Source organism: Leishmania donovani, chromosome 12 (genome assembly GCF_000227135.1).
Source record: "Leishmania donovani BPK282A1 complete genome, chromosome 12".
Classification (NCBI taxonomy): Eukaryota; Euglenozoa; class Kinetoplastea; order Trypanosomatida; family Trypanosomatidae; genus Leishmania; species Leishmania donovani.
Genome location: NC_018239.1, coordinates 524,200 through 547,478, shown reverse-complemented (window position 1 = coordinate 547,478; position 23,279 = coordinate 524,200). Strand labels below are relative to the sequence as shown.

The 23,279-nt window shown below is 59.7% G+C and overlaps 7 protein-coding genes across 7 annotated transcripts; all 7 read right to left on the bottom strand.

The window, feature by feature from the left end:
- Window positions 1-49: 49 nt before the first annotated feature.
- LDBPK_120870 (hypothetical protein, conserved) lies at window positions 50-691 on the bottom strand (the record flags this gene model as incomplete). The annotated part of the gene is made up of 1 exon (XM_003859158.1): window positions 50-691. The coding sequence occupies one exon, from the start codon at window positions 689-691 to the stop codon at window positions 50-52; it is 642 nt and encodes a 213-aa protein (XP_003859206.1).
- Window positions 692-1,727: 1,036 nt separating this feature from the next.
- Window positions 1,728-3,647, bottom strand: LDBPK_120860 (hypothetical protein, unknown function; the record flags this gene model as incomplete). The annotated part of the gene is made up of 1 exon (XM_003859157.1): window positions 1,728-3,647. One exon carries the CDS (start codon window positions 3,645-3,647, stop codon window positions 1,728-1,730), a length of 1,920 nt encoding a protein of 639 aa, XP_003859205.1.
- Window positions 3,648-5,136: 1,489 nt separating this feature from the next.
- On the bottom strand, window positions 5,137-6,168 carry LDBPK_120850 (arginine N-methyltransferase-like protein; the record flags this gene model as incomplete). The annotated part of the gene is made up of 1 exon (XM_003859156.1): window positions 5,137-6,168. The coding sequence occupies one exon, from the start codon at window positions 6,166-6,168 to the stop codon at window positions 5,137-5,139; it is 1,032 nt and encodes a 343-aa protein (XP_003859204.1).
- Window positions 6,169-9,111: 2,943 nt separating this feature from the next.
- LDBPK_120840 (hypothetical protein, conserved) lies at window positions 9,112-10,431 on the bottom strand (the record flags this gene model as incomplete). The annotated part of the gene is made up of 1 exon (XM_003859155.1): window positions 9,112-10,431. One exon carries the CDS (start codon window positions 10,429-10,431, stop codon window positions 9,112-9,114), a length of 1,320 nt encoding a protein of 439 aa, XP_003859203.1.
- A 1,240-nt stretch (window positions 10,432-11,671) lies between these two features.
- On the bottom strand, window positions 11,672-15,790 carry LDBPK_120830 (puromycin-sensitive aminopeptidase-like protein; the record flags this gene model as incomplete). Its single annotated transcript, XM_003859154.1, has 1 exon — window positions 11,672-15,790. The coding sequence occupies one exon, from the start codon at window positions 15,788-15,790 to the stop codon at window positions 11,672-11,674; it is 4,119 nt and encodes a 1,372-aa protein (XP_003859202.1).
- Window positions 15,791-17,770: 1,980 nt separating this feature from the next.
- Window positions 17,771-20,371, bottom strand: LDBPK_120820 (hypothetical protein, unknown function; the record flags this gene model as incomplete). Its single annotated transcript, XM_003859153.1, has 1 exon — window positions 17,771-20,371. One exon carries the CDS (start codon window positions 20,369-20,371, stop codon window positions 17,771-17,773), a length of 2,601 nt encoding a protein of 866 aa, XP_003859201.1.
- A 555-nt stretch (window positions 20,372-20,926) lies between these two features.
- LDBPK_120810 (hypothetical protein, conserved) lies at window positions 20,927-21,808 on the bottom strand (the record flags this gene model as incomplete). Its single annotated transcript, XM_003859152.1, has 1 exon — window positions 20,927-21,808. The coding sequence occupies one exon, from the start codon at window positions 21,806-21,808 to the stop codon at window positions 20,927-20,929; it is 882 nt and encodes a 293-aa protein (XP_003859200.1).
- Between the last annotated feature and the right edge of the window lie 1,471 nt (window positions 21,809-23,279).

The following is a 23,279-nucleotide window of genomic DNA, read 5'->3' as shown; positions in this document are numbered from 1 at the left end:
CACGCACACAGACAACTGCGACGGTTTCTCAGCAAGTCGTCATGGCAACTTAACCCTTGCCTCCTACCGCTGCCGCCCGTTTTGAGCGCCGTCGTCGCATTACTTCAGTGTTGCGGCTGAAGCGTAGGTGCTCCAGCATGTCGGCTCCGATGGCAGTAGTCAGAGCCTCTCTGGTGGGGTGAGAGAGGAGCTCATCCACCTCGCGATCGCCTCGATCGAGTGGTGGTCGAGTGCGCACCACCGGGTGCATTAACGGCACCGTGAAGAAGGGCACCCTTCCGTTCGCCGGGTGCTCCACAAACTCGGTGGGAGGGATACACCACGAGATGTAGTCCTCGTGAGGGCGGTTCATCTCCTCCCGCTCCTCGATGGCGCGAAGGGCCCCGATGTGCAGCGCATCAAAGGATATGCGGGGGTCTGTGTTGAGCAGTGCCTCCATGTACGGCGCTGACATGCATGGCGGCATCTCTTCTCCGCCCCTCAAGACGCCCGGTATTCCCACGAGCACTTCACGGCCGTCTGCTCCGGCGGGGAAGGGGTCTTTGATGTCAACGTCAGCGATCTCGATGGCATCGGCATCTCTGTCGGCGTCCGCGTTGTAAGCTGCTGAATCGGGAAGAAGTACAGACGCAGGCGCCACGGCTTGCCGCAGCTCCTTGTGTGCCTCTTTTTTTACCGGGAGCCCTTCCATAGGCACAGCCGTCCTATCAAGCAAAACAGCGGACAGTCCAACTGCGACAGTGGCGTATCAACCCGCTAAAGGGGCGGGAGCAGAGAGGGGGGAGGCGGAAAGGCGACTAAGCGTCGAGCAACAAACCAGAAGAGAAGGTGATCTGACACCAGCGCTGTAGGGAGCAGTCTTTAGAGAGTTCACGACAAGGTCCTACACATCTCACCAAAGGTGTTACGATCAGCGGCTGCCTCCTTGCGGAAGGCAATTCGCTCGATGCTCTGTCACGGCGGGGTCCAGCGGGAGAGCGCTGCTGAGAGCGGCACAAAAAAAAACGGAAAACAGAGACGCGGATACGGAAAGTGCGAGCTTGATGAGCCCTGGGTTTGGCACGCGCTGCGGTGCGGTGCCCCTGCCTCGGAGGAGGAAGCGGAGTGTTGGAGCAAAAATAAGAATGAAAACGAAACAAAGGAGCCGAGCGGTGGATGAATAGGCGGAAGAGTGCACCGGGCGAATCAGCCAAGCCTAGAGACGTGCGCCGCCGCTGTGTGGGTCGCCGACAAGCCTCGATGCTGTCATGACCGTCATGGGCGTGTGTGATGGTTAAGCCGAACAAGGGGCAGGTGCAAGGCTGCGACGCCCGCATGTGCAACACGGCACTAAGGCCGTCGGTAGCGGTTGTTGACGGCCCATGTGCATCTTTGGAACAGAATTTCTCTTCGTTCTCAGTTACACTGGGGCTGGGGTCCATCGAGTTGAGTGTCATGGGTTCACATCGCAAGTTGTAAGAAGTGTATGTGTGGGGGGGGGGGGGAGTGCATCGGAGGGGTCGAAGGGATGAAGGTGCAGACTCGTGCAGAGACACATACACAGAGACACAGAGAGAGAAACAGTCACCGAGTACTCAGCCTAAAGGGTTGCAGCAAAGGAGGATGGCGTGGCCAGCGCTCTGACAAGAGGGAGAGGGTAAGAGAGAAAGGGCATCAACGCAGCGAAGCACAGCCACCCCCCCCCCTACCCGAGCGGATGGTGCGAAACATACTCATATGTGTATGTGTCAGACAGCGTCCTGCACGCTGGACTCGTTCTGCAAACGAAGATGCTCATTCCATGCGTAAAGCTCCCGTCGGCGACGCTCCTTTATTGCACGCCTTGTGAGCTCAGCGGACAGGGTTCCAGCGGGCAATTTGGTGAGAGCCGAGGCAACGGAGTTTCCTGCCCCGGCAGCAGACATGGTAGGCGTCAAAGGTCTGTGGCGGTCCGAGGAGTTGCTCACGTAGCGGGGCGTTCTACTGGGACTAGCGCACAGCGTTCGGGCACGATGAGCGGAGTGACAAGATGGTGTGCAGACATCGCTGCCTGACAAGGTCACCCTCGCGCCCTCACCACAAGTCGCGCCCTCCCTCATGAGCGTTGGACGTACAGACGCACCGTGAGTCAAGGCGGAGCTCGCTGAGACGCGCTGCAATGGAATCGAGGCCTTCACAGCATGCCCTGACGATGGCAAGACGGAACGCAGTCGGTACTGCTCTGGGGTGTGCGTGATATGCACCACATCTGAGACGTCGTGTGCCGAGGCCGTGGGTGGTGTGCTACATGGATTTTCAGCGACAGGGTTGTGGGACAGCGGCGGTGTACCGAGCGGACACGACTTGACTTGTGCAGGTGTGGCATTGTTGCTCTCCGTTCCCTGCGACGCTGGTGCCATGCAACTATGGCGGTGATGAGAGCCGTCACCTTCCATTAGTGGTGGCATGTTGAGGGGTTGCAGCTCGCTTGGAGATGACTCGGGATACGACGTGGGAGCGCATTCTGATAAGTCCCGGGCGTTGGTGGCAGGCAACCAGGTCACGTGGCTGCCCGCTGGCGGAGGAAAAGCGGTGTCCATCATCGTGGGATAGCCCGGGGTGCCGGTGATACTCGGCACGGATGGGGTCGATTGTCTGTTTACGGCGATCGGCGGCATGGGAGGGCTCCACAAGGAGGCGAAGGAAGTTGTCGAGTCGTCAATCGCACTGGGGCGAGTCAAATGGTGCGACGCGGACGGGTGCCCGGCTGTGCGCTCCTCATTTTGCTGACCCGAGGAGGTCGTGCAGCGCGACTCGAGAAGCGGTGCCAAGTGGACTAGAGGCGCTGCCTCCACAGTGGTCGGCGCAGCTTCGCGCAAACTTGACAGAGTAGATGAGTGCGTCATGTTTAGCGTCTGTGGGAGCGTGAACAAGGCGGTGACGGTGGCCCGGCCGCTCATTGGTGTGCCATCTGCAGCGGCGACCCTCGGCATCGGCGGTGCCCCTTCCTCTCGTGCAAACAGCGGCGTATGCGGGGAGAACGACGCAGACACCGCTTCTGAAACGGGGGAGAGCACCAGCGTCGGCACAGCTGAGCGGTCAAAGGCCTCGAGTTGGCGCCGCGGCCCGTGGTGGATTGTCACGCCCGCGTACTCGCTCGCGGAGCTGTCTGGTGAAATCCGCAATGAGGACTGCGATGCAATAGGCTCATCGGTGGTAATCACAGCTGGCCGCGAGGAGCTGACTACGCAACCGGAACTGCGCACCTTTGGACGTCGCAGCGCCATCGCGTCTGCGGAGTGGCTTCCGGGGTGCCCTTTCGGCACGTGTTCCCTGCGCCGGCGAGCCTCGCTCCTGCTCAGCACACGGCTTGTTTGCGGAGCGACTAGCGCTACAGCGCTGGTCTTGCACACGGACAACGCGGTGCGCCGCTGCAAGACTGGCTTACTGCGCAAACAAGGCTGCGCTGCTACCACGTTGATGCAGATCTCGCTTGTCAGCGGGAGCGACGGCGGCGAGGGTGTTGTTTCAAGCAGGCTGCTGCGGCTGCGCAGACGCCGTGACGGTGGCGGCGGTGTGTCGAGGTCGCTTGAAAGGGGTGCCTGGCGCACCACCGGAGGGATACCGCGGGGACCCGCCGGGGATCGCGACGGTTTGCGAGTGCCCTGCTGTAACGAGGGCTTGCGCATGATAAAAAATGATCTGGTTACGCCTGTGTGTGCCTTGATGTGCAGGTTCTACCACGGCGTTTTCGGAAGAGAGGCGGGTTCACCGCGGCTGCGGCGGGTGGAAGTGCGCGTGTCGAGGCAACTACGAGCGAGGGGATACAAAGGTCGTACGGAGTACGTCAGCAGAGCACGTTGACTTGGAGAGACGGCACCCCTCGTTCGCGGGAATCACGAAGGGCAAGCATGTTGGTCCCCAGCGAAGCGGCACTGCCTCCACATCCAGCGCACGCGCACCCAGTTGTTAGGCCATACATCAGCCGCCAACGCAGGAAGTGAAACGGAGACGGCCACTACAGCTGGACGCACGGCTCAAGTTTGCCGGTGCGCTTTCCGACTCCACACTCACATACGCGCGCACACGCGTGCAGAGTGCGGGTATGCTTACACTACATGTTTACGCCACTTGGTGATGTTTGTCTGCACTTTAGAGTTAGCTTACCATCGGATCGCTCATACATCAGCATGGCCCATCAGATACAATCCGCCATCATGACTTGCTTGGCAGGTGCAGGGAGAGTAGGTGTACAAGGAAACCCAGCCATGCTTGCGAAGGGATATGGAGAGGCAGAACGAGCAAACCCAACTCACAAGTCAAACTCGCATCTTTATACCCTATCACGGACACATGGGCAGCGTCACGGAGGTTCACCTCACACGGATTCGTGGTGAAACTCGCGTCGCGCTACCGTCAGTCCGCTGTCTTTCCGACAGGCAGGAGAGCAACGGCCACGCGCGTCCAGCCGCCACCCCTCTTCCTCACTCTCCCTTTCCAAAGCTCGACGGAAGCTGCCTGGCAGATTAGTTGCGCTTTTCTCTCTTACCTCGCCATTTTTGCTGGCCGCAGCGAACGGCAGGCACACAACGTTACGTGCGCAGCGCCGAACGTGGGCTGGCAAGATGACAAGCGTTAAAGTGTCCTGTATGTCTTAAGCACAGACTTATGCAAAACCGCAAGACACACACAGCCCCGCGGGGAAGAGGTGGAGGAAGGAGAGATCGTGGGGGCTGCTGCCCCCACGGTCACGGAGGGCTTAACAAGGTCGCTGTCGGGAAACTCACATGTTTCCTTTCTTTTTTTCAGGAGTGATAATTGTGAGTGTTACGGTAGCGGGGGCGCCATCCATGATCTATCGGCGCTCCATAAGCGAGCCCTTCCACTGGTGAACGTCCGTGCAGAACCGTAATCTCAGAGGCCTACATCGGTGGGCGACACAGTTTCCTGTGCACGTAGGATTCTCGCCAATGGCTCGCGTGCTCTTTCCGCCCACAACCGTTCTCCATCTTGCTGATCCGAGAGCAGACACAGCTCACATACTCATGTATATGACTGCATGCAGTCGTATCCAGGCAAGGCCGCACTTCGAGTACACGCGCTGCGCCCCACCTCCCTCTGCCTGATTCTCCCTTGACCTCGTCAGGCTTCTTTAGCGCCTTTCCATCACTGGCGTCTTCACCGGAGGCGGAAGTCTTGGTCGTAGTGGCACGCCTGCAGCTCACCATCGAAGTCGATGCGCAGAGAAATGTCTAGGTCCCGCGGATTTCCCGGGTTCGGCACACACTTTATCGTGAAGTCCGCCTTCTCGCCCCGCTTCATGATTAGCGGATGGAAAATGTAGAGCACGGTCTGCCGCCAGTGTGTGGGCGGCACCATTGGCGACGTGTTCAGCACCACTGGATCATGGCCTGCGTGGAATGGGGTGTCGAAATGGACCGAGATGGCGTGCACAAAGTCGCCCTGCTTCGCCTCCAGTGCGAAGGTTCTCGTGAAGGACAACTCTGCCTCCGTCACCTTGTTGATGTCGAAGGAGAAGAAAGGGACAATGTCGGTGATGATCTGCTCCGGGTCGACGGTGTCGATGAGGGGCTCAATGTAGCTGAGGCGCTTGAAGTAGGAAAAGTCGAGTCCATTCACGTTCTTCCAGATGTCGAACTTCTGCTCGATGTACTGTGGGTCAGTGATGCCGCATGCGTACATGTTGGCGCTGTTCGGCAGAATCTTCACATCTGGCGTACCCCAGCGGTCACGCGCGTAGAGAACTGTGTTCAGCATGGACTCGTACAGGAGGAAGTAGCCCATCCACTCGCTAATGATAATGTCCACCTTCTCATCCAGGTCCAGCTCCTCGACCTTGCCTTGGATAATGGTGATGACGTCGCTGAAGCCGTTGTCCTGCACAATTCGGCGTGCCTGGACCGCCACATTGCTGCAGTCAATGCCGATGACCTTGCGCGCACCCGCGCGGGCAGCAAACATGGAGAGAATACCAGTACCGCAGCCAACGTCAAGGACGACCTTGTTCTTGAACATGTACGCATTACGCCAGATCGCATCGCGATAGGCCGTCGTGCGGTGGTAGTCTTTCAGCATCTCCATGTGAATGCCATAGTGACTGTAGGAGTCGAAGTAGTAATCCTTGTTAGCCGTTGTCTTCACCACGGTCCCCTCCGCCGCGGCCTCCTCACACTGTTTTGCCGAGGACATCTGGAACGCACGTAATGCTCGCGGCTTATTGGGCAGCAATAATTGGCAGCGGTGAAGACGCTGTGATGTTCGCATGCGATAGGTGCACGATGCTGGGCGCATCCAATACAAGCGATGCGCAGGGCACCACGCAAGTATGTGTGCGTGTGTGTGTTTGTGTGTGTGTGACGAGGGGGGAGGGGGTAAAGGCGCGTGCCAGTCCGTTGCAATGGCAGACGCAAAGGCAGAAGCGTCGGTTGGCCAGTTCGACACACACACACGCGGACAACCGTGAGTTAAGTCACAGAGCGATGGAAAATAGAGACAGAGAGAGATGGTGGCGTAGGGACAGCCATCGTCATGTCAAGGCGACGCCTCTACCACCAACGCCGTGCCCGTGTGAATACGGCCGCGAGGTACATGAGGGAAGGGGTGAGCACATGCCATCAAGTCATAGCCTGTGCTCAGCGCTCGAAAAGACGATTCTTGTCAACGAAGCCCAATAGCCGGCTTCGCAGGAAGAGAGACACTACGAGTCTCTATGAGCCGTTGAGGAGCGCCTGTTCAGCGGCATGTGCTGGTGCGTCTCCAGCACCACCGCACGGTGATATTTGCTGTTCGCTTATTTCGACCTTCACCTTTATCGCCCCCTTATCGGTCACCAAGCATGCAAACGGAGGGATACTTAGCCGGCTACGAAGACCTGGAGGACGTCGCTTCTCTGCACTCACTCTTGTACGCCCCTGTTTTCCCTACAGACCGCGATATCGGTGCTGCTCCGTGCACACCACGATAAAAGGAGAGAGACATACGCAGAGGCGCGCACACGGGGACACACAAGCGGAGGCAGGTCGTGGGCGGAACGCACGTGGGAGGAAAGGGGGAAGGACTTGCTCAAGGATGGATCGTCGTCCTTCGCTGTGGAATGACCCCTCCCCATTTCAGCGTCTTGGCCCACTACGACGGAATAGCGTGTTCTTGCTGCTCGTCCGTCGAGTCTGCTTCCAGCATACATGCCCCATCAGAAACTCAGAGGCACGCAAAGCCACGCAACTCCTTCGCTCGGCAATATCGGCCTCTGTGTTCCTCCTAAGCCACTGTGTTAGGCTACATTGGCGAGCCAGCCACCGGATGTGGCCCAAGAAGAGCTGCAGTCACCGGAAGTCGTCTTTTCCTGCTTACATCAACAACGAGCAAAGAAATGCCGCCTGAGCAGGGCTCATAGCGGACAGGAATGGAGGTGGGGGTGCAGCTGAACGTCTGGTGGCAAGAGGTGCTGAACGAGGAAAGGTAGTGTGCGCACTCTTGAAGCTGAGGAAGCGGAGACAAGGGCCCCGCAGCACATGACAGGGGGGGAGCGTGTTGCGCTGCATGAAGAGCACATTTTTTTCGTGCGGCACCTACTCAGGGAGCGAATCCCTTCGCGCATTACATAAGCGCAGATGGGATATGAGAGAACAGCGGCATTGTGCCCGTCTGTGCCTGTGCGCGTGCGCGTGCTCACCGTAACGAGGGCGAAGCCAGATTAGCACAAGAGAAGAAACCATTTTGAAAGATAAAGGGTATTCGAAAAGGAACAAAAAAAGAGGGATCACACACACACACAAGCATATATATATATATATATACATCTACATTTATGTACGTGTATATATATATATATACATGTAGATATATATGCATAGCCGCATATACGCATTCATGGACACGTATAGCGATAGCTAGGAGGGAAGAAGAAGACAGAACAAGCTACGGGAAAACACCGTAAAATAAAACTCGAATTGGCCAAGCGACCACAAACCAGTACGTGCGCGACGAATCATAGTGGTAATGCGAAGACCGCTACAGACGCCCCCGTCAAACCGACACCAGTGCGGAGAACGGAGAGCCGATTGGGGGGAAAGAGGGAGAGGGAAAACGAGCCACAACATCAGCAGACGCACACGCTAGGGCAGCGCACACTATTCGCTTCTGGCTCGTCAACGCGTCCGCTTCGCTGCCCCATAACATAAAATCAAACGCCCAGCACCATCGTCTTTACTCTTCGCCAACCCCGGCACGGTAAGAGGTCCATCGCGTGATGCGAAGCAGTCGCAAACACACGCGTCATGGAACTTCGCCGACTCCGTCACTCGAGTATGGCCTCAGCCCCAAACTCTAAATACTCGCTCTACAGGTCGCCTCACAGCCGCTCCCCCTCCATGCCAACCTCCACGTTCTGCATCCCCGCGCAGTGGCCTCAGCCTCTCCCCACACTAATACCCCGTGTAAGGGCCGGCTACGATGCGTTTGAGTCAATCGGGCACTCTGCCTGTCACCTGGATAGTACAAGCGTGTTCAGTGTCGCAGGTCGCTCCGACGAAACAACATGCGCGAGCTCAGCGCCGGCACCAGCAGCAATGCATGTGGGTTCACCGTGTCGTAGGTACCTGACGCCATGTCAGAACCAGTAGTAGCTCGGCATTGGCAGGGGACAAGGTCTGTCAGCATACTACCCGCCCTCCTCCTCAGAGGGAGAAAGCGGGGTGCGCGTGCAAAGAGGGGAGGGGGGGGGGGCAGAGGAAACACGCGAGACGAGCGACAAGACGTGGGTATATGCACACTTGATGGGGGAACGGAGGGTTGGGGGAACGGGCACGGAAAGGACAGCAGCGGCATCAGCCGTTGATACAACGGACTCTCCTCGTCGTCAGTGGCTACCGACCTATTCCACAAATTTCAAGGTATGCTCAGGGGCGAATGACGCCACGATTGCCCCTCCTTCTCATGCATTCACTGTAACAGTCCACGCCATCTATTCACTCTCTGCGCACACAGATCCCATTGCGCCTCTTCCGTTTGCCTCCGCACTTACGTTGTGAATGCCGCAGCCACCGCCGACCTCCGACTCTGGCGGGTGTGACTCTCTGTCAGCTTGTACCAGTGCCGAGACATGATGGGTTCGCCGCGTTTTGATCGCTCTTTTCAGTGCACCGCTCGTTCGGATGGGAGGGATGTGGAGTCAGGAATACTCTGACGCCGACGGCCCTGCCCGTGGCCGGTGACACGCCTCGCCGGTGCCGAAGACGACGCACTCTCCTCAACCACCAACGGCGACAGAGGCAAAAACAGAGGGCGCTTCCGCATGCCTGCATTGCGCTGCTGCGCATAGCTATGCAGCCACTGCTGCTGCTCAGCGTAAACGTAGTAGACCAGCAGCTGCTCCGTCACGCTGTCCACATCGAAGAAAGCGTTTCGATGCAGTTTCTGCTGGAGCAGCGCGGCGTCCTCGCGGCGGACGTAGATGGAAGCACACCCTTTGCCGCGCTGCAAGGCGTCGGCGTCAGTGTCGTGGTGACACTCCGCGCGGTGGATCACAATATCCGGGTGTGTGGCGTAGAAGAAGCGCACAAGACTCTCAGTGCAGCCAACCTCCTTTACTGCTTGGCCGATGAAAAGTTTCGAATACATTCCTGGGGCTCGGCAGCGTAGGCAGCTCTCACGGACGACGTTGTGCCTTTTACCGCAGTTCTCGCAACTCCACCGGCTGGAGGCTGCGAGACCAACCTTAGGGGAGGCCAACAGCTCTGCCTCGTACGGGCAGTCGACCTTATTCACGTCACAGCAGTAGACGATGGGAAACATCTGCTGGTACTCCAGGAAGCGCTCTGTGATGTGGACAAAGTTGTTTGAGCCGGTGCTGTACGCCATCTCCATCACGTGAAACTGCGTCCACATGTGGTAGCTGTGGACCGGGCGGGACGCGCTCAGCGCCGCAGTAGCATCATCCTTGGACGGCACGTCAGACACGGTGCCGCTGCGGCGGTGGTGACGGCGATGGGGCCGGCGGCGAGAGGAAGACGACGAGGCAGCAGACGAGTTGCCGACCACCCCGTTCGTGGAGATGTCCGTGAGCGACTTGGAGAGACCATCGCTGAGCATATTCTCCGAGTCTGTCCGGCTGTGTGCATGAGCAGAGACGCTGCCTAGCGTCGTCGGATCCGGCGGCACCGCATTGCGCGGCTTCGCCGGCGACGTCGGCTGCGCTTGCACAAGTCGAGCGGTGGAACCCCAATCGAGGTGTTCCTCTTCCGCAACGTCTTCCATGGCGGCAAAGGTGGCCAGCTGCTGCAAGGCGCTTGGGTCGCTGTTGGCTGTTATGATAGTGCTGAGTGCCGTGAACTGGCTGTTCATAGCGCCGTCGGAGATGATGGTGAGGAGCAGCGCCAAACCAAGGAGAAAGCGGCTGCACTCGGGCACCGCCGGCCCCTTCTTCTTCTGCGGCTCCGACGTTAGATGCAACATGGTAAGAGGTGCGCAGACAGGGAGTGAATCCGTCGAGATAGGGACGGAAGAGATCGCAGGAACTGCGAAAGAGGGATGGGAAAGCGGGAAACAAGAGGAGCTCCCGCGCTCCGCAAAGAGAAAGCAAGGCTGTTATGTACTACAAAACACAAGCACAAACAAACGACGGCGCGCACGGGTCCGCGCTACCACGGGTGCGCTACCTCGGCCAAAACAAAAAGAAGACAACACAACAAGATGGCGACACGAAGCAGGGAAGAATGATGAACTCAAAGCATGCGAACAGCGGCATGATCGGTGATCCGAAACAGCACAGGAGGGAGGGTTAAATCGGACCACATGTGATGGGCGTCGATGGGTGTTGGTTCGCCATGCCAGGAGTGTGGTGGCCAGACCCGCCCCCGCGCGCACACACACAGGAGAGGACAGAGAGGGCGAGAGAAACGGGAAGGATGCAGAACAGAGTAGCGTGTCAGTTGTAGCAGCGGTTCTAGTGCACGGAACGCAGGGGTGCAGTTCGAGCAGCAGACGGTGAGGCCTATGGTTGCCTCGTGGGGGGAGGCGCGGGCGACGGGCTACCGAGAGAAGCGTGCTGCTCTTCCTCGGTGCGACTGCGCGATCCAGAAGACGCTCTCTCTCTCTTGTTCACTTTCTCTGCCTTTGCTTTCCACCACGGCGGCTGTTTCTTCGTCTCTCGGCACTCGGGAGAGAAGGGAAGCTATTCGTGGGATGAGCAGAGCGGCGATGCCGCCCGCAAAGGACTGCTGCACGAGCATGAGCATGCGCTCGCGCATGCAAATGCGCCCGCCTTACCGCCGAACTGATGGCGCGAGAAGGGGAGGAGTGGTAAGCAGCAGTGTGTACCCTCCCTCCTGGTGTGCTTTCCTGTCGAGGTGCATGTCCGTCGATGGTATGTGTCTTGTTGTGCACGGCTTGATAACTTCCCGTGCTCTCTCTCTCTGCACGTGCACTTCCGTATTCACAGAGAAGGCGAGAGAGAGGGGTGCATATGCTTACGCACATACTACGTGCATCGACATACATGACAATCGAAGCACACAAGCTCACTTGCGGGAATAGACGCTGCTACCACCTCCGCCCGCAAAGCAGAACAGCAGGAGCTCAAAATGTAAGCGCACGGGCACACTAAGCGTTCTCTGCCTCCCTGCCAACCGTTTTTCGTTTTTTTTATTTCACCGCCCGTCTGTGCTTCCTTCTACTTCCTTCTGCGCTCCTCAGCTCAGATGCTGACACCGCCGCAGGATTCGGAGTGGGTGCAGCTCTCGTTCCCCAAGGGTGTGGGCAACTGCACCGCCGCACTGCTCTCATCGTGCACCGCCTGCCACGACCTTCGGTGAAGCTGCTCACGCAGAAACTGGTCGTAGTGGCTGCAGCAGTAGCCCATCCAGACGCAGTTGGACTCCATGCAATCCAACGCTGCCGCCACCGCAGGACATTGCTTGCGCAGCGCGCTTCGCTCTGACACAGCCGCACTGCTCGAAGAGGACAGCGGAGAGGAGACATTTGCAGGCAATTTCGTGGACGAGGACGAGTCCGTTGGTTGCACGCTGTCGGCGAACTCGACGCCTTTGTACTGCTCCACACCCCTGATGCGGGCAGCGCTGTGCGCCGATGGGCCACCCTGCGCCAGCAGCTTCAGCTGTGCGATGATGTAGCCGTTCCCGCACACCTCAGCGCCGTAGCGGAGAAGAAACTCTAAGGTGCGCCGGTCCGTCACAAGGCGGCGGCTTGACAGCAGGTTGAAGAAGAAGCGCGAGTTGCGGTAGAGCCCCATCACACTAGACGACTCCAGAAACGGCGCGGCATGGAACACTTTTGTCATGAGCGGGAAGGCCGACTCCTGGTCGAGCGCGAACACCGCGGGAAGGACAAGCCGCAGGATGCTGCGCCGGTGCGCCTGACTCACATTCACCATTCCTGGGGTCGGGACCGGCATCCCGCTCACACGGCGCAGCTCGTCACGGTCCAGCCGCAATAACTCCACCGCGACAGCTGCGGCTGCCACCCAGTACTCCAGCCGGCCCTGCGTGACGAGGTGCGACAGCGCGATTGAGCCGGCCTGGATGTGGCTTGCGTCCTCGAGGTCGAAGTCGCCGGCGCATTGGTCCGGGTAGCTGTGCCAGCTCGTGCTCTTCGCGCTGGATGGCTCGGCCACGCCACCTGCGGGGTTGCAGTAGGAGGCAGCAAACACATTGCTGCTACCGCCGTGGTTGGCCGCTAGGGTACACGAGAGCGGCGCCACGGAGCGTGTGACCGAGGAGGCAGCGTGCCCCGAAATCGACGCGTTGGATACACTCAGCAGCTTCACTGGAGATGACGGAAGCGGGACGGAGCCGCACGAGTACCAGTTTGCCCCTCTGCTCATGAGCGCCGCCGGCTCGCCGCGAGCTGGCAGCGCCCCCGCGACGGAAATCAATGCCGCTGACTGCAGCGGGCCGCTATTTCCGGCAGTAGGAAGCTTCGTAGAGAGCGGGGAAGCTGCGCCTGCACCTGAGCCAGAGGGGAGCCCTAGGCCGGCCGACACGCTCGCCATCCTCCGGTTTGCGACGCCGCCGGAGCCCGCTTCGTTCGCGGCGGCACCACAGGTGCTGCTGGAGATGCTGCTCGATGGATGGGCGTGCGAGTCGCCGGGTGATAGCAGCGCCCTCAGTGACCACTTCGCCGTCTCCTCTGCCTCTTTCACTACCGCCGAATTGTCGCACAGACACAACAGTTGTAGGATGCGGAGCACGAGCTGGCGGGAGAGGTGGATCGAGCTCTGAAAAGATGTCGTCTTATCTTGGGCGAGGAACGACAGCACACGGCGTCGCTGCAGAGGCGTGTAGAGAGTGTTCACAAACTCCTTCACGATCGAGTGACAGTAGCAGTGCTGCACCAGCTGTACCAGCGTGGTGAGCGCGTTGGTGACAAGCTCCCATAAGAACGAGTTCATGGCCCCAGAGGTGCCGGTAAGGCGCAGCAGCCACTCAAAGAAAAGTGTGCAGCGATCGCCGGTGTCGCCGGGCTGGTGGCCGAGCTGTGATTTGGCGAAGTTGATGAAGTGCAGCGTGATGATCACGCGGTCCTCCTCCGAGAAGAAGGCGACGAGCTCGAAGAGACGGCGCCACGTCGCTGCGTCGTAGTCGCACTGAAAGAAGCCGCTGCCACCTTGGTTGAAGTAGCGCGTGCAGCCCGGAGCCCCAAAGAGAAGCGACGACGACGAAGTCTGCTGAGGTGCGGTGGAGGCTGCCGATCCCGGCATCTCTCCCGTTTCAACGCCGGCGTGGTCAGGCGCCGCTACTGGCTGCATGAGAGGAGTGTCGTCTCTCGTCGTCCTCAGCGTCGACGCAGATGTTGGACAGGCAAATTGGTGCTCTGCCTCTTCGAGAAAGATGAGACTGGCGTTGGCGCAGCCGCTCGGCGACCACTCCACGGTGCGCAGTGGGATCGAGAAGGATGCAGTGACGCGACTGAGCGTCGACTCCGGCGTCCACTCAAACGATGCACCGACCGGGGTGGAGAAGAGGTCGATCACAGGTGCGTTGGACTTGCGGCGCTGCTGCTGGAGGTACTCGACGAGGAGGCCGTGCTGCTTGCTAGGAGGCACGTACTGCGTGATCGTATAGGACTCGCCCGGCCTCTCGTAGATGTAGAGGTAGGGGTGGCCCACCGTCTCCACCATGCTCAGACAAGCGTGAAGCGCCTTGACGTGCTGCAGCTGTGCCTCGCTGCTGCAGCGCTCCTTGGTCGTGTCAACGATACAGTCAACGAGGTCTTTGGCGTTGATCGCGCGGCCGGCGAACCGCACCATCAGCAGATGCGTTGCACGCTTCAGCCACTCCACGCCAATGATGCTGAAGAGCATCCGCAGCACGCACGCCCCCTTGCCGTAGCTTATCGCGTCGAATGAGTCGTAGATACGCCGTGGGGCCGGGTTGCAGCAGTCGACCGGGTGCGTCTCGCGCGGGTCCGCGTCGGCGAGCAGCGCGCTATTCATTATATTGCACAGAAACTCGTTCCACAGACCCCAGCCAGGGAAGACGGCGTTGACGAAGAAGTACTCCAGGTAGCGGCACATGCCTTCCTTCAGCCATAGACCGTTCCACCACTCAATGGTGACCCAGTCGCCAAACCACTGGTGGCAAATCTCGTGGCCGATGAGCCGCGTCACGCGCTGCCGGCGCTCCAGCGGAGTCGTCTCCGTCACGACAAGGTAATCCTTCAGCAGGTTGACCATGCCCCAGTTCTCCATGCCAAGCACGCAAAACGTCTCCACGCCGACCACATCGAGCTTCTTTAGTGGCAGCTGCACACGAAAGAAATTCGTGAAAAAATCGACGGCTTTGGTGGCTAGGTCGAGCACGAAGCAGCCGCCACTGCTCGCCTCTGTGTGCGGGAGCACCACACGACACAGCACACCTGAGCGTCGCGAGCGCTGCTCCAGAAAGGTGAAGCGGCCGACGTGAAACCCCACAATGCACGTGTGCAGTCGCGGCGTTGTCTCAAATAGCACGCAATGCCACGACGGCGCCGACTGCGGCAATGATGCGGAGGCGGACGTCGACGACTCCGGCGCCTCTCTGCGGCGGTTGCTGGTGTCCTCGCTCGTGCCCTGTCGCTTCTGCGCGGCGTACGGGAGTGCCGCCACGCTTATGTCCGCCTCCACTTCCGTGTTCGACAGCACCGTCTGCGCGGCGGTGGCAATGACAGACAGCTGAAAAGTGGCTTGAATCGCTGGTTCATCAAAGCAGGGGTAGAGCCGGCGCGCTCCGGTCGGCTCGAGGTGCGTGCTCAGCACGGCGGCATCCGTGGAGTTGGAATGGAAGAGCCCTTCCATTTCCGGCGGCGTCGCGATGACGCCGTCGAAACGGTCAATAATGAGCACGAAGGTGTCGCCGAACTTGCTCGGTAAATGTGCGGCGAAGGCAAGCAGAACTGTCTCACTGATGTCGATCTTGTCCAGGCCTTGGCACGCAACATAGCTTCCTTTCTCTGTGCTGAACGGTCGTTGCCGCGAGGCCTCGTCGCCAAGGTGGTGGCTCGGGTGAGCCGGTGGGGCGGCGGCTGCGAAGGCGCTCGAGGGGTCGGCGGGAACAAAGACGCGTATGGATGATGCCTCAAGGCGAAGGTCTAGCGCGTGAAGGACAAGATGGCGAAGAGGTAAGGAAGGCGCCTCTAGTACGCGCATCGTTATGTACACCGAGCCAACAAAACTGTGCTGCTGCGCATCCGGCTGAAACTCGAGCGCGTAGTGCTGCGGCAGTACCAGAGACGGCATTCTGAACTCCGGCGTCTGGAGCCCCTGGAGCACCGCCTCCGGCACAGGCGACAGAGACATAGAGGACGCCATACCCACCATCAGCGACTCTACAACAAGAGCGGTGATCGATGTATGACGGAGTCTTGAGAGTACGCAGCGCTGAATTCCACCCGTCAGCGGAGGCGTGTTGTCCGCCGATCCCTGCGAGCCCCTCTGTGCCGTCCAAATACCACATGCACCCTCAGCACCTCGAAAGGACGGTACAGAGGCGGAAGTCGGGAAGAGAAAAAGTTAGAGAAAAGGAACCTCAAGGTGGCATTCAGCACCAATGGTAGCGGACGAGCAGGCGAAGGCTGCAGAAGCAAGCACGTCGCTTGCACAGCGCGGACTATAAGAGATGGGCGCCGACCAACGCGTGCGCATGTGCCTCGTTACGATGGGGTACGACGGAAGACGGACGGAAAGCCGGTAGGACGCACACCCTGCACCCCACTGCAAGTCGCATTCAAGCAGCACGGACGACCACAAGAACAGAAATGAGCGACGAAACGGAACAACGACGTTGTGAGGAAGATGGGTTGTATGAGGATTGGCTACGGCACGTGAGTGCCCGAGAGAGAAGAGGCCGAAATCAGGAAGCTGTGCAAGAGTAAATCCGCGGAAAAACGAGAGAAAGAAATGTGGCGCGTCGCCACACAGCGAAGGGCAAAGCCGGCAGATGGTCGTCGGCGCACGTCAACAACGGCAGAACGAGCTAGCAAAAAAAAAAACGGAACGAGGAATGGAGAAGGTTCACAGCCGGGGCGCATGCGTGCCCTCTCACACGGCAACAGACTCCGCAACAGCTCAAAGAGCCAGAGAAGGGCTGCGCGGGTAGGGACAGGAGCGACCCGCACCGACGAAGGCGAATAAACTCGCGAAAGACCCAAAACGGGAGAGCTGGCCGAGCGTCAGAGTAGAAACAAAAAATTGCGGAGAGAGGCGAGAGGGCGCGCGGGAGGCGGCATGGAAGAGGTGGCGGTGCGCTGTGGCCTCAACGCCGCTGGCGTGATGTGAGCTGGCGTCCTTGGAAGTCTGAAGCAGAAGCGAAGAGCCTAACAAACAAATAAAGCGAACGCGTGCATGATACTCTGGGAGATGATAAGCAGAGGTGCTTGTGCGGCTTCCAAGACTCGATGTCTGAATGGGCCTCTGCGCCGCTCGTTTTGGCGTCTTCTCGCCACCGAGTACGTCTTCGTGTGCGTGACTACTAGCGGGAGGGGGCGCGGGTGCCGGGAGGGGGGGGGGGGCTCTGACGGCAGAGTTCGGAACAGAGAAGAGGAGGATCGATGGGAACGAGAGAGTGGGGCGCACAGGAGCAGAACCTGAAAGAGCGCGGAAGCCACAGCGCTGCCAAAAATTTTCGGGGCAGCTGCGGAGAGCCGCAGATCGGAGTTCAGCAGACGCACAGTGCACTTGCACCAAAGTACCGGTGAAGGGGTAGAAGGAGGTGAGAGAATGGCAGAAGCAGCCACCACTAGCTCGCTGCGTTGCAAGCAGACGTGCAAGTGTATGTGTAAGTATGCGAAATAACGCGAAAGATAACGTGGCCGATGTCGTCAGGCATAAGGTGAGCAGCACATGCGCCTTGCATTATTGTTCGTGTGGAACTCAGCCGGCATGCGTGTGCGACTGTCTCAGCACATGCACTGCCCATATTGTGTTGCTTCTGACTTCTTTCTCTGGCAGGTACACAGTAAAACGCGTCGGCAGTGGCGCTCTTAAACAGTAGCAGACAGACGGGCATTAAGAGAACGGGAGACGTGCGCCATTATGCCAAAGGGCCGCCTCGGGCCTCCGTCGTTTTTTTTTCCGCTTCGCTTCCCGGTAGAGCACAGGTTGAGCAGGTTCTATATACACAATATCCCCGCAGACCACAACCACAGCAAGCAACTCGACGTCACGCACAGCGACAGGGAGACGAACACCCCCGCGCACGCGTCTTACCACCGTTCGAGACATCTCGCGCGCACGCGCACAACGCCCTCCTCCCGGTCCCCATCCGTTCGCCCTGCATGCCTTTTCCAAGCGCAAAGGTGGTCAGCGCAGCTCAGCCAGGAGCACTGCAAGGCTTCGTTTCTTGTAGTCGTACTTCGCCGTGAGCTCGCCGAGAATCGGCAGCTCCACCACGGTCGACACTGTTGTAGACGCGCATTCGGGGCAGAAGAGGGAGGCGTGTGGGGTAGACATGTTACGGAGCCAGTGGGTCACCTCCAGCTGCGCCCTCGCCCCCACTGCGCCATTCTCGCCGGTTGAGGCGCCCGCACCACAGGCGAACGCCGAAGCAACACTCGGCAGCGACCTGTTCCGGGCGTGCCGCAGGAGGCAGTTTGCGCAGTAAATATGCCCGCACGGCACGCACGCAACGGGCTGGCAATACAGCTCCAGGCATAAAGAACAACAACACGCGCTCTCCGTCGCACTCTCAGCCACCTCGATGCGCTGCGCCGCAGCACCGACACCACACCGGTATGCGGCGAAATCTCGCTGAGTGGCCTGGAGTGCGGCTTGTGCCTCCTGCGCTGCAACAACAGCATCAGAAGCGCGGTGCACCGCACCTAAACACTCTTGCTGTGCCTGTCGAAGGTCTGTCTCGAGTGCGTCGAGGCGCTGCTCCCACCTAGCCTCTCGCCCAGCCATCTCCGCTCGCAGGCCTTCCAGTCGGGCAGCTGCAGCAGCCATCGATACGGCATGATGAACCTGCGCATTGTGTGCTGCCTCTTTTCTCACGAGTGCCGCCCAGTCTGCAGCCTCGGATGCGTGCAACACAGCACGACTCGCAGCCTCGTCCTCCGTATGATACCGCATACGCTCAAGCACGACCGCAGTCGCCACGCCATGCTGCATCACGGCAGCCTGTTCCTCTCGGAGATGCTGCGTCTGATTCCTCCAGTGGCTCCTGCACAAGGCCGCGCGTTCGGCCTGCTCCTCGTACACGCAGTGGCCACGGGTGCGCAGCACATCCACCATAAGTTGCAACACGGCCCCCCTAGAGGCTTTCTGCCCCTCTTGATACGCCTCCAACATCGTCCTCCAGCGCTGCTCGCAATGCCTTTCTGCGTCCAAGACGGCAGACCGCCAATGGGCCTCGACGGCCTGCACTTCCGCGGCGTGGTCTCGTGTCATTTGGGTGAGAGCGGCCTCAATGGCGCCAGTCCGCTTCTCCGCCGCAGCGCGACGGTCCTCGGCGACTTGTACCTGAGCCACGAGGTCCCTTCGCACCTGCTCCAGCTGCTTCGCACGCGACTGCTGCACAGCATCTCTCTGCCTTCTCCAATCCGCCTGCATGGTCTGCACCTGAGACGCATGCAGATTCTCTAGCCGTTTCCGTTCGTCCAGCAGCAGCTCCTGTGCAGTCTGCTGCGTCTGCGCGTCGCGCTCCCTTGCCTTTTCGGCCATGGAGGCCTCGATGGTGTTGCAAAAGTCGACGAGTCGCACATCCGCAGCGTCGCGCCAGTCTGAAATGCGACGCGTAAGCAGAGCGGCCGTCACCTCCCACGATGACCGAGTGGCCGCTGCCGCTGCGTCAGCGTTTGCCGTCAGCAAACGTACGTGATCAAAGGCCCGGTGAGCAGTAACGGATGTCTGCAATGCGCCAAAGAGAAGCGCCGTTCGCGCCGTCGCTTCAGCCTCCTCCGTCGCACGCCGTCGAAGGCGCAGCAGTTCTCCCAGCACACGCCGCAGCTCCTCGCGGTCGCGTTGGCCCTCGGCCTCGGTGAGCACGCGTTCTTGATCAGTCGCATGTGTGGCGGCGACATACTGGTGCACCGCCTCGGCCGTCTCACGAAGCCCCTGGCGCACCAGTTCCAGTAAGGTTGCAGTCGACACCTGCGCTGGGTTCTTCATCCGGCACCTCTCGGCAGCGCCGCCTCGAATCAATTTGGGCACGATCTGCGCCTGATGATCGGCCACTAGCTGCGCGACATCCTTGCATAAAAGCTGCTGCTGCGTCGCCTCATGCCGAGAGCCTATGCCGGCACGCTCACTCATAGCAGACTTGTAAAGCTGAGAGTGAGCCAACGCCTCCGCCTGCAGAACGTCTCGAAATCCATCCGCGTGCGACGCGATCAGTCGAGCTATGCCTTGGTGAAGCGCACACAAACGGTTCGCCGCCTGCAGTTCCTCCTCCATCTGAGCGAATGTGGCCTGCTGCTCCACCGCCCTGTGTCGCATCTCTGCCAAAACGCTCTCCAGTTGCCGTGTCGCAGCGTCGCCGCCGTCGGGCGCGGATTCCGGCCGCGTCTTCTCCAGCAAACGCAAGCGCCGAAGCTCGAGCTGCTCAGCGTGACGCATCGCGCTCAGTCGCTCAAAGTTTCGCTGAATCGCATTCACGCTATCGGTGCGCTGCGTGAGGTCCGCTTGCAGCTGCATGATGATGGCGAGCAGCTCTGGGCGCGGAGTCTTTTCCGTGATGACGTACGGCGGCGACGCCGCTTTACGCGAGGGCTTGAGTGCCGCCACGCCAGACTCGTGCTGCCTTAAGCCGGCATGAGGGGCTGTGCAAGCATCGCAGGCAGAGAGGGCTGTGCTCTGCGGCTGTCGAATGACAGGCAGCGGAGGGCAAGAACTGTAGTGGGAGACGGGGTCGAAGCCTGCAACTGCGCTGCGATCCATGCTGCTGGCGCGCCTCGCGTCCATCATGCGACTAAACGCGCTGCGTTGTGAGTTCGGAGGTGCATTGCTGCCCGGCTGCATTCACCGTTTTCTGTCTGTAGAGATCTTAATACAACTGAAAAACAGCAGGCGCGAGAGGGGCACCTGGTTCCTCGGTCGCCTCGCCGCGATCGACACAGCGGCAGGGGACACAAAAAGAAGTGGAGAGGAGGGTACAGGAGATGGCGATCAACGCAACTGTCCATCTCTGGACGAGCAACGGCGTGCTAAAGACTCGAGAAAGACCCGCCGGCAACGCTGCGACAGGTGAGGCGCTCCTTCACATAGACAGGAAAGGGAAGAGAAGCGCGCAGGGAGGAGGCAGATCGGCCCCGTGTGCGCGCCGGTGTGCGATGGCAGCGCAGTACTTCTGTTTGAAGGTGTCGCGCGCCCGTGTGCGCGTATGCGTGGGCGCATCAAGTGTGTTCGATGTTTTTAGTGTGGCTGCCGTACACACGACCCGCCGGCAGCAGCTCAAGTGCCCAGGCAAGGAGTGCGCCAAAGCCTTTGGCAGCTCACGGTTCCTGCAGTGTGGCTGTCATGCTACACCAGCGGCGGCGCACATACGCTACCGCTTGATGCGGTGATGCCAGAGAACCTGTCCGCGGCGACTCCACCACTGCCGCCGTCCTTCCGGCTCTGCGCGAATTTCTTCTTGAGCCGGAACCCGACGAGGATGCTCACTCCGGTGACGGCCAGCAGCAGCGTGTCCCACGGCGTGACAATGCGTTTCTTCTCCCCAGGTCCCCCCGAGTGCGCCAACGAGCCGAAGCGCACGGTCAAGTACGTCTGCGGCACGATGCCTAACAGTGTCGCCCCCGCGAACGTGTGCAGCGGCACCCCGAGCACCGGGGAGGCCAGGTTCACTAGCCAGTTCGGCAAAATGGGGGTCAGACGAAGAAAAAGCAAATACACGAACAAGTCCGCGCGGTGATGGGAGACTTGGCTGCGAATTTTTGTGAGGCCCTTTCCGCGCATCAGCCGCGCGTCCACCGCCTCCACAAGCGACGTGCCGACGATGCGGGAGAACAGGAAGCAGCACATCGAGCCCATGGTCCCCAACATGGTGCAGTAGGGCACACCCGACAAGGTGCCCATAACCGCCCCGACTGCGGCGTTCAACACCACCGTGCCGGGAACGCAGAACGTTTGCAGTGTGAGGTAGAGCGACGTGATGAAGAACAGCACTTGCCAGTACTGCTGCTGCGCCAGCTTCTGCAGATCCTTGCAGAACTCCGCAATCCCAGACGCAGAGCGCAGCGATGTCTCCTCGGCCTGAACAATCTCCTGCACGCGACTGAAGACGCTGAACGTTCCCGTGATGTACAAGAGGAAGAAGAGGCAGGTGAAGAGGGGCACGAGCACACGCAGTGCATTGCGTGCGGGTCTCTCCACCTGATTGCCCACGTGCATGGTGATGGCCATGGCCAACAACGCCCTCGCGCAGACAGCCGAGGCTTCGCTGGAGTCGTAGAGGACAGCGAGCGAGCTGCACAGAGACGGTGATGCGGAAGGCGGAAAAAGAGCTGACATAAGAGCGGACGGAACACACAAAAAGCGCCAACTCCGTCACGAGGCAACGCACGCGCACTGACTCTCACCAACACTAACGGGCGCGCACACAACCGCGATATAGCGCACGTGTGGCGTCACGGGAGGAGGGGTATGAGGAAGGGATAAAGATGCGTTGCGCAGTCGATAGCCGTGCCCCCACGACCAATGGGAAAGGAAGGTGTTCAGCAGCGGCACGAAGAGAGGGGGCGGCCGTATTTTTTTTTTCTTGAAGACCGATAACAGTAACGCTGCTGCAAGTGCTTCGGCACACGCACAGCTGTCGATGGGAGCGATGTGCGCCACAGACAATGCAAGGAAGGTAAAAAAGGCCGTGTCGCGAAAACAGAGAGACAGAAGACAAGTACGGGTGGAAGTTGTAATAGCGACAATCTCCAGCGCGAGCAACGCAGATGAGATCTGCAGTATAATACCCAACGTCTACGTGTACGCGTATGTGGACACCTGTATAAGAGACGCCTGAGTCACTGTATGGGTCAAGACGCAGTACGCAGCCCCGGAGAAGAGAAAACGACAGCAAGGAGTGGAAGGGGGGGTAGTGAGAGCAAGAGCGAGCGAAAGAAGAAGTGGCCAACAAGCGCCGCGACCATGCATAGATGCAGCACAGCCGGTGCGCAGGCGGTGATGGGATCGACACAGCGCAGCACCGGGGCAGCATTGGGCATAGAGAGGCACCACCAGCATACTCCGCCGCGCACGATAGCTCCTTACATGTCGATGCATGGAGACGGGAGCAACCTTCCTCTTGGGCCTGATCACAGCGGCACCGCGCACAGTGTTGATTTCTCCTGTCTGCTTTCACCATCACGATAAGCGCTTCCTCCGAGCCCGAAGAGATGCGAGAAAAACGATCGAAGCAGCGACGAGAGACTAAACCTCAGGCCGAGCACACTTTCCAAGAGCGACCCAGTAGATAGCAAACACCTCCGTACCGGCAGTGCGAGCGTTCCAGCACCGCCTCACGGGTGCAACCCCGAAGCGCGAAAAAAAAAACATCCCTCTTCATTTGTAGCATCACGCCGTCCTCAGCTGAACCCCGGATACCACAGAGATCTGTGGCCCCCCTTCCTCGTCATCCCTAGTAGAGACGCTTTCCGCGCCAGCGCGTCCGCTGCGCCTCGAACACGTCAACAAACAGACGCGTGCACAACCACAGCTCACCGGCCTCCGTGGCACCACGGCTTCATCGTGGTCGTCTACAACGAAGCGTCCTGCCGTCGGATCGGGCACAGCGTCTGCCGAGCTCTTCCCCTTTCCCCCTTCGCATGCCTGCTGCGCCCACGGTCGCGCTCGAGGGCAGCAGCCGTGGCGTCTGTCGTGCGGG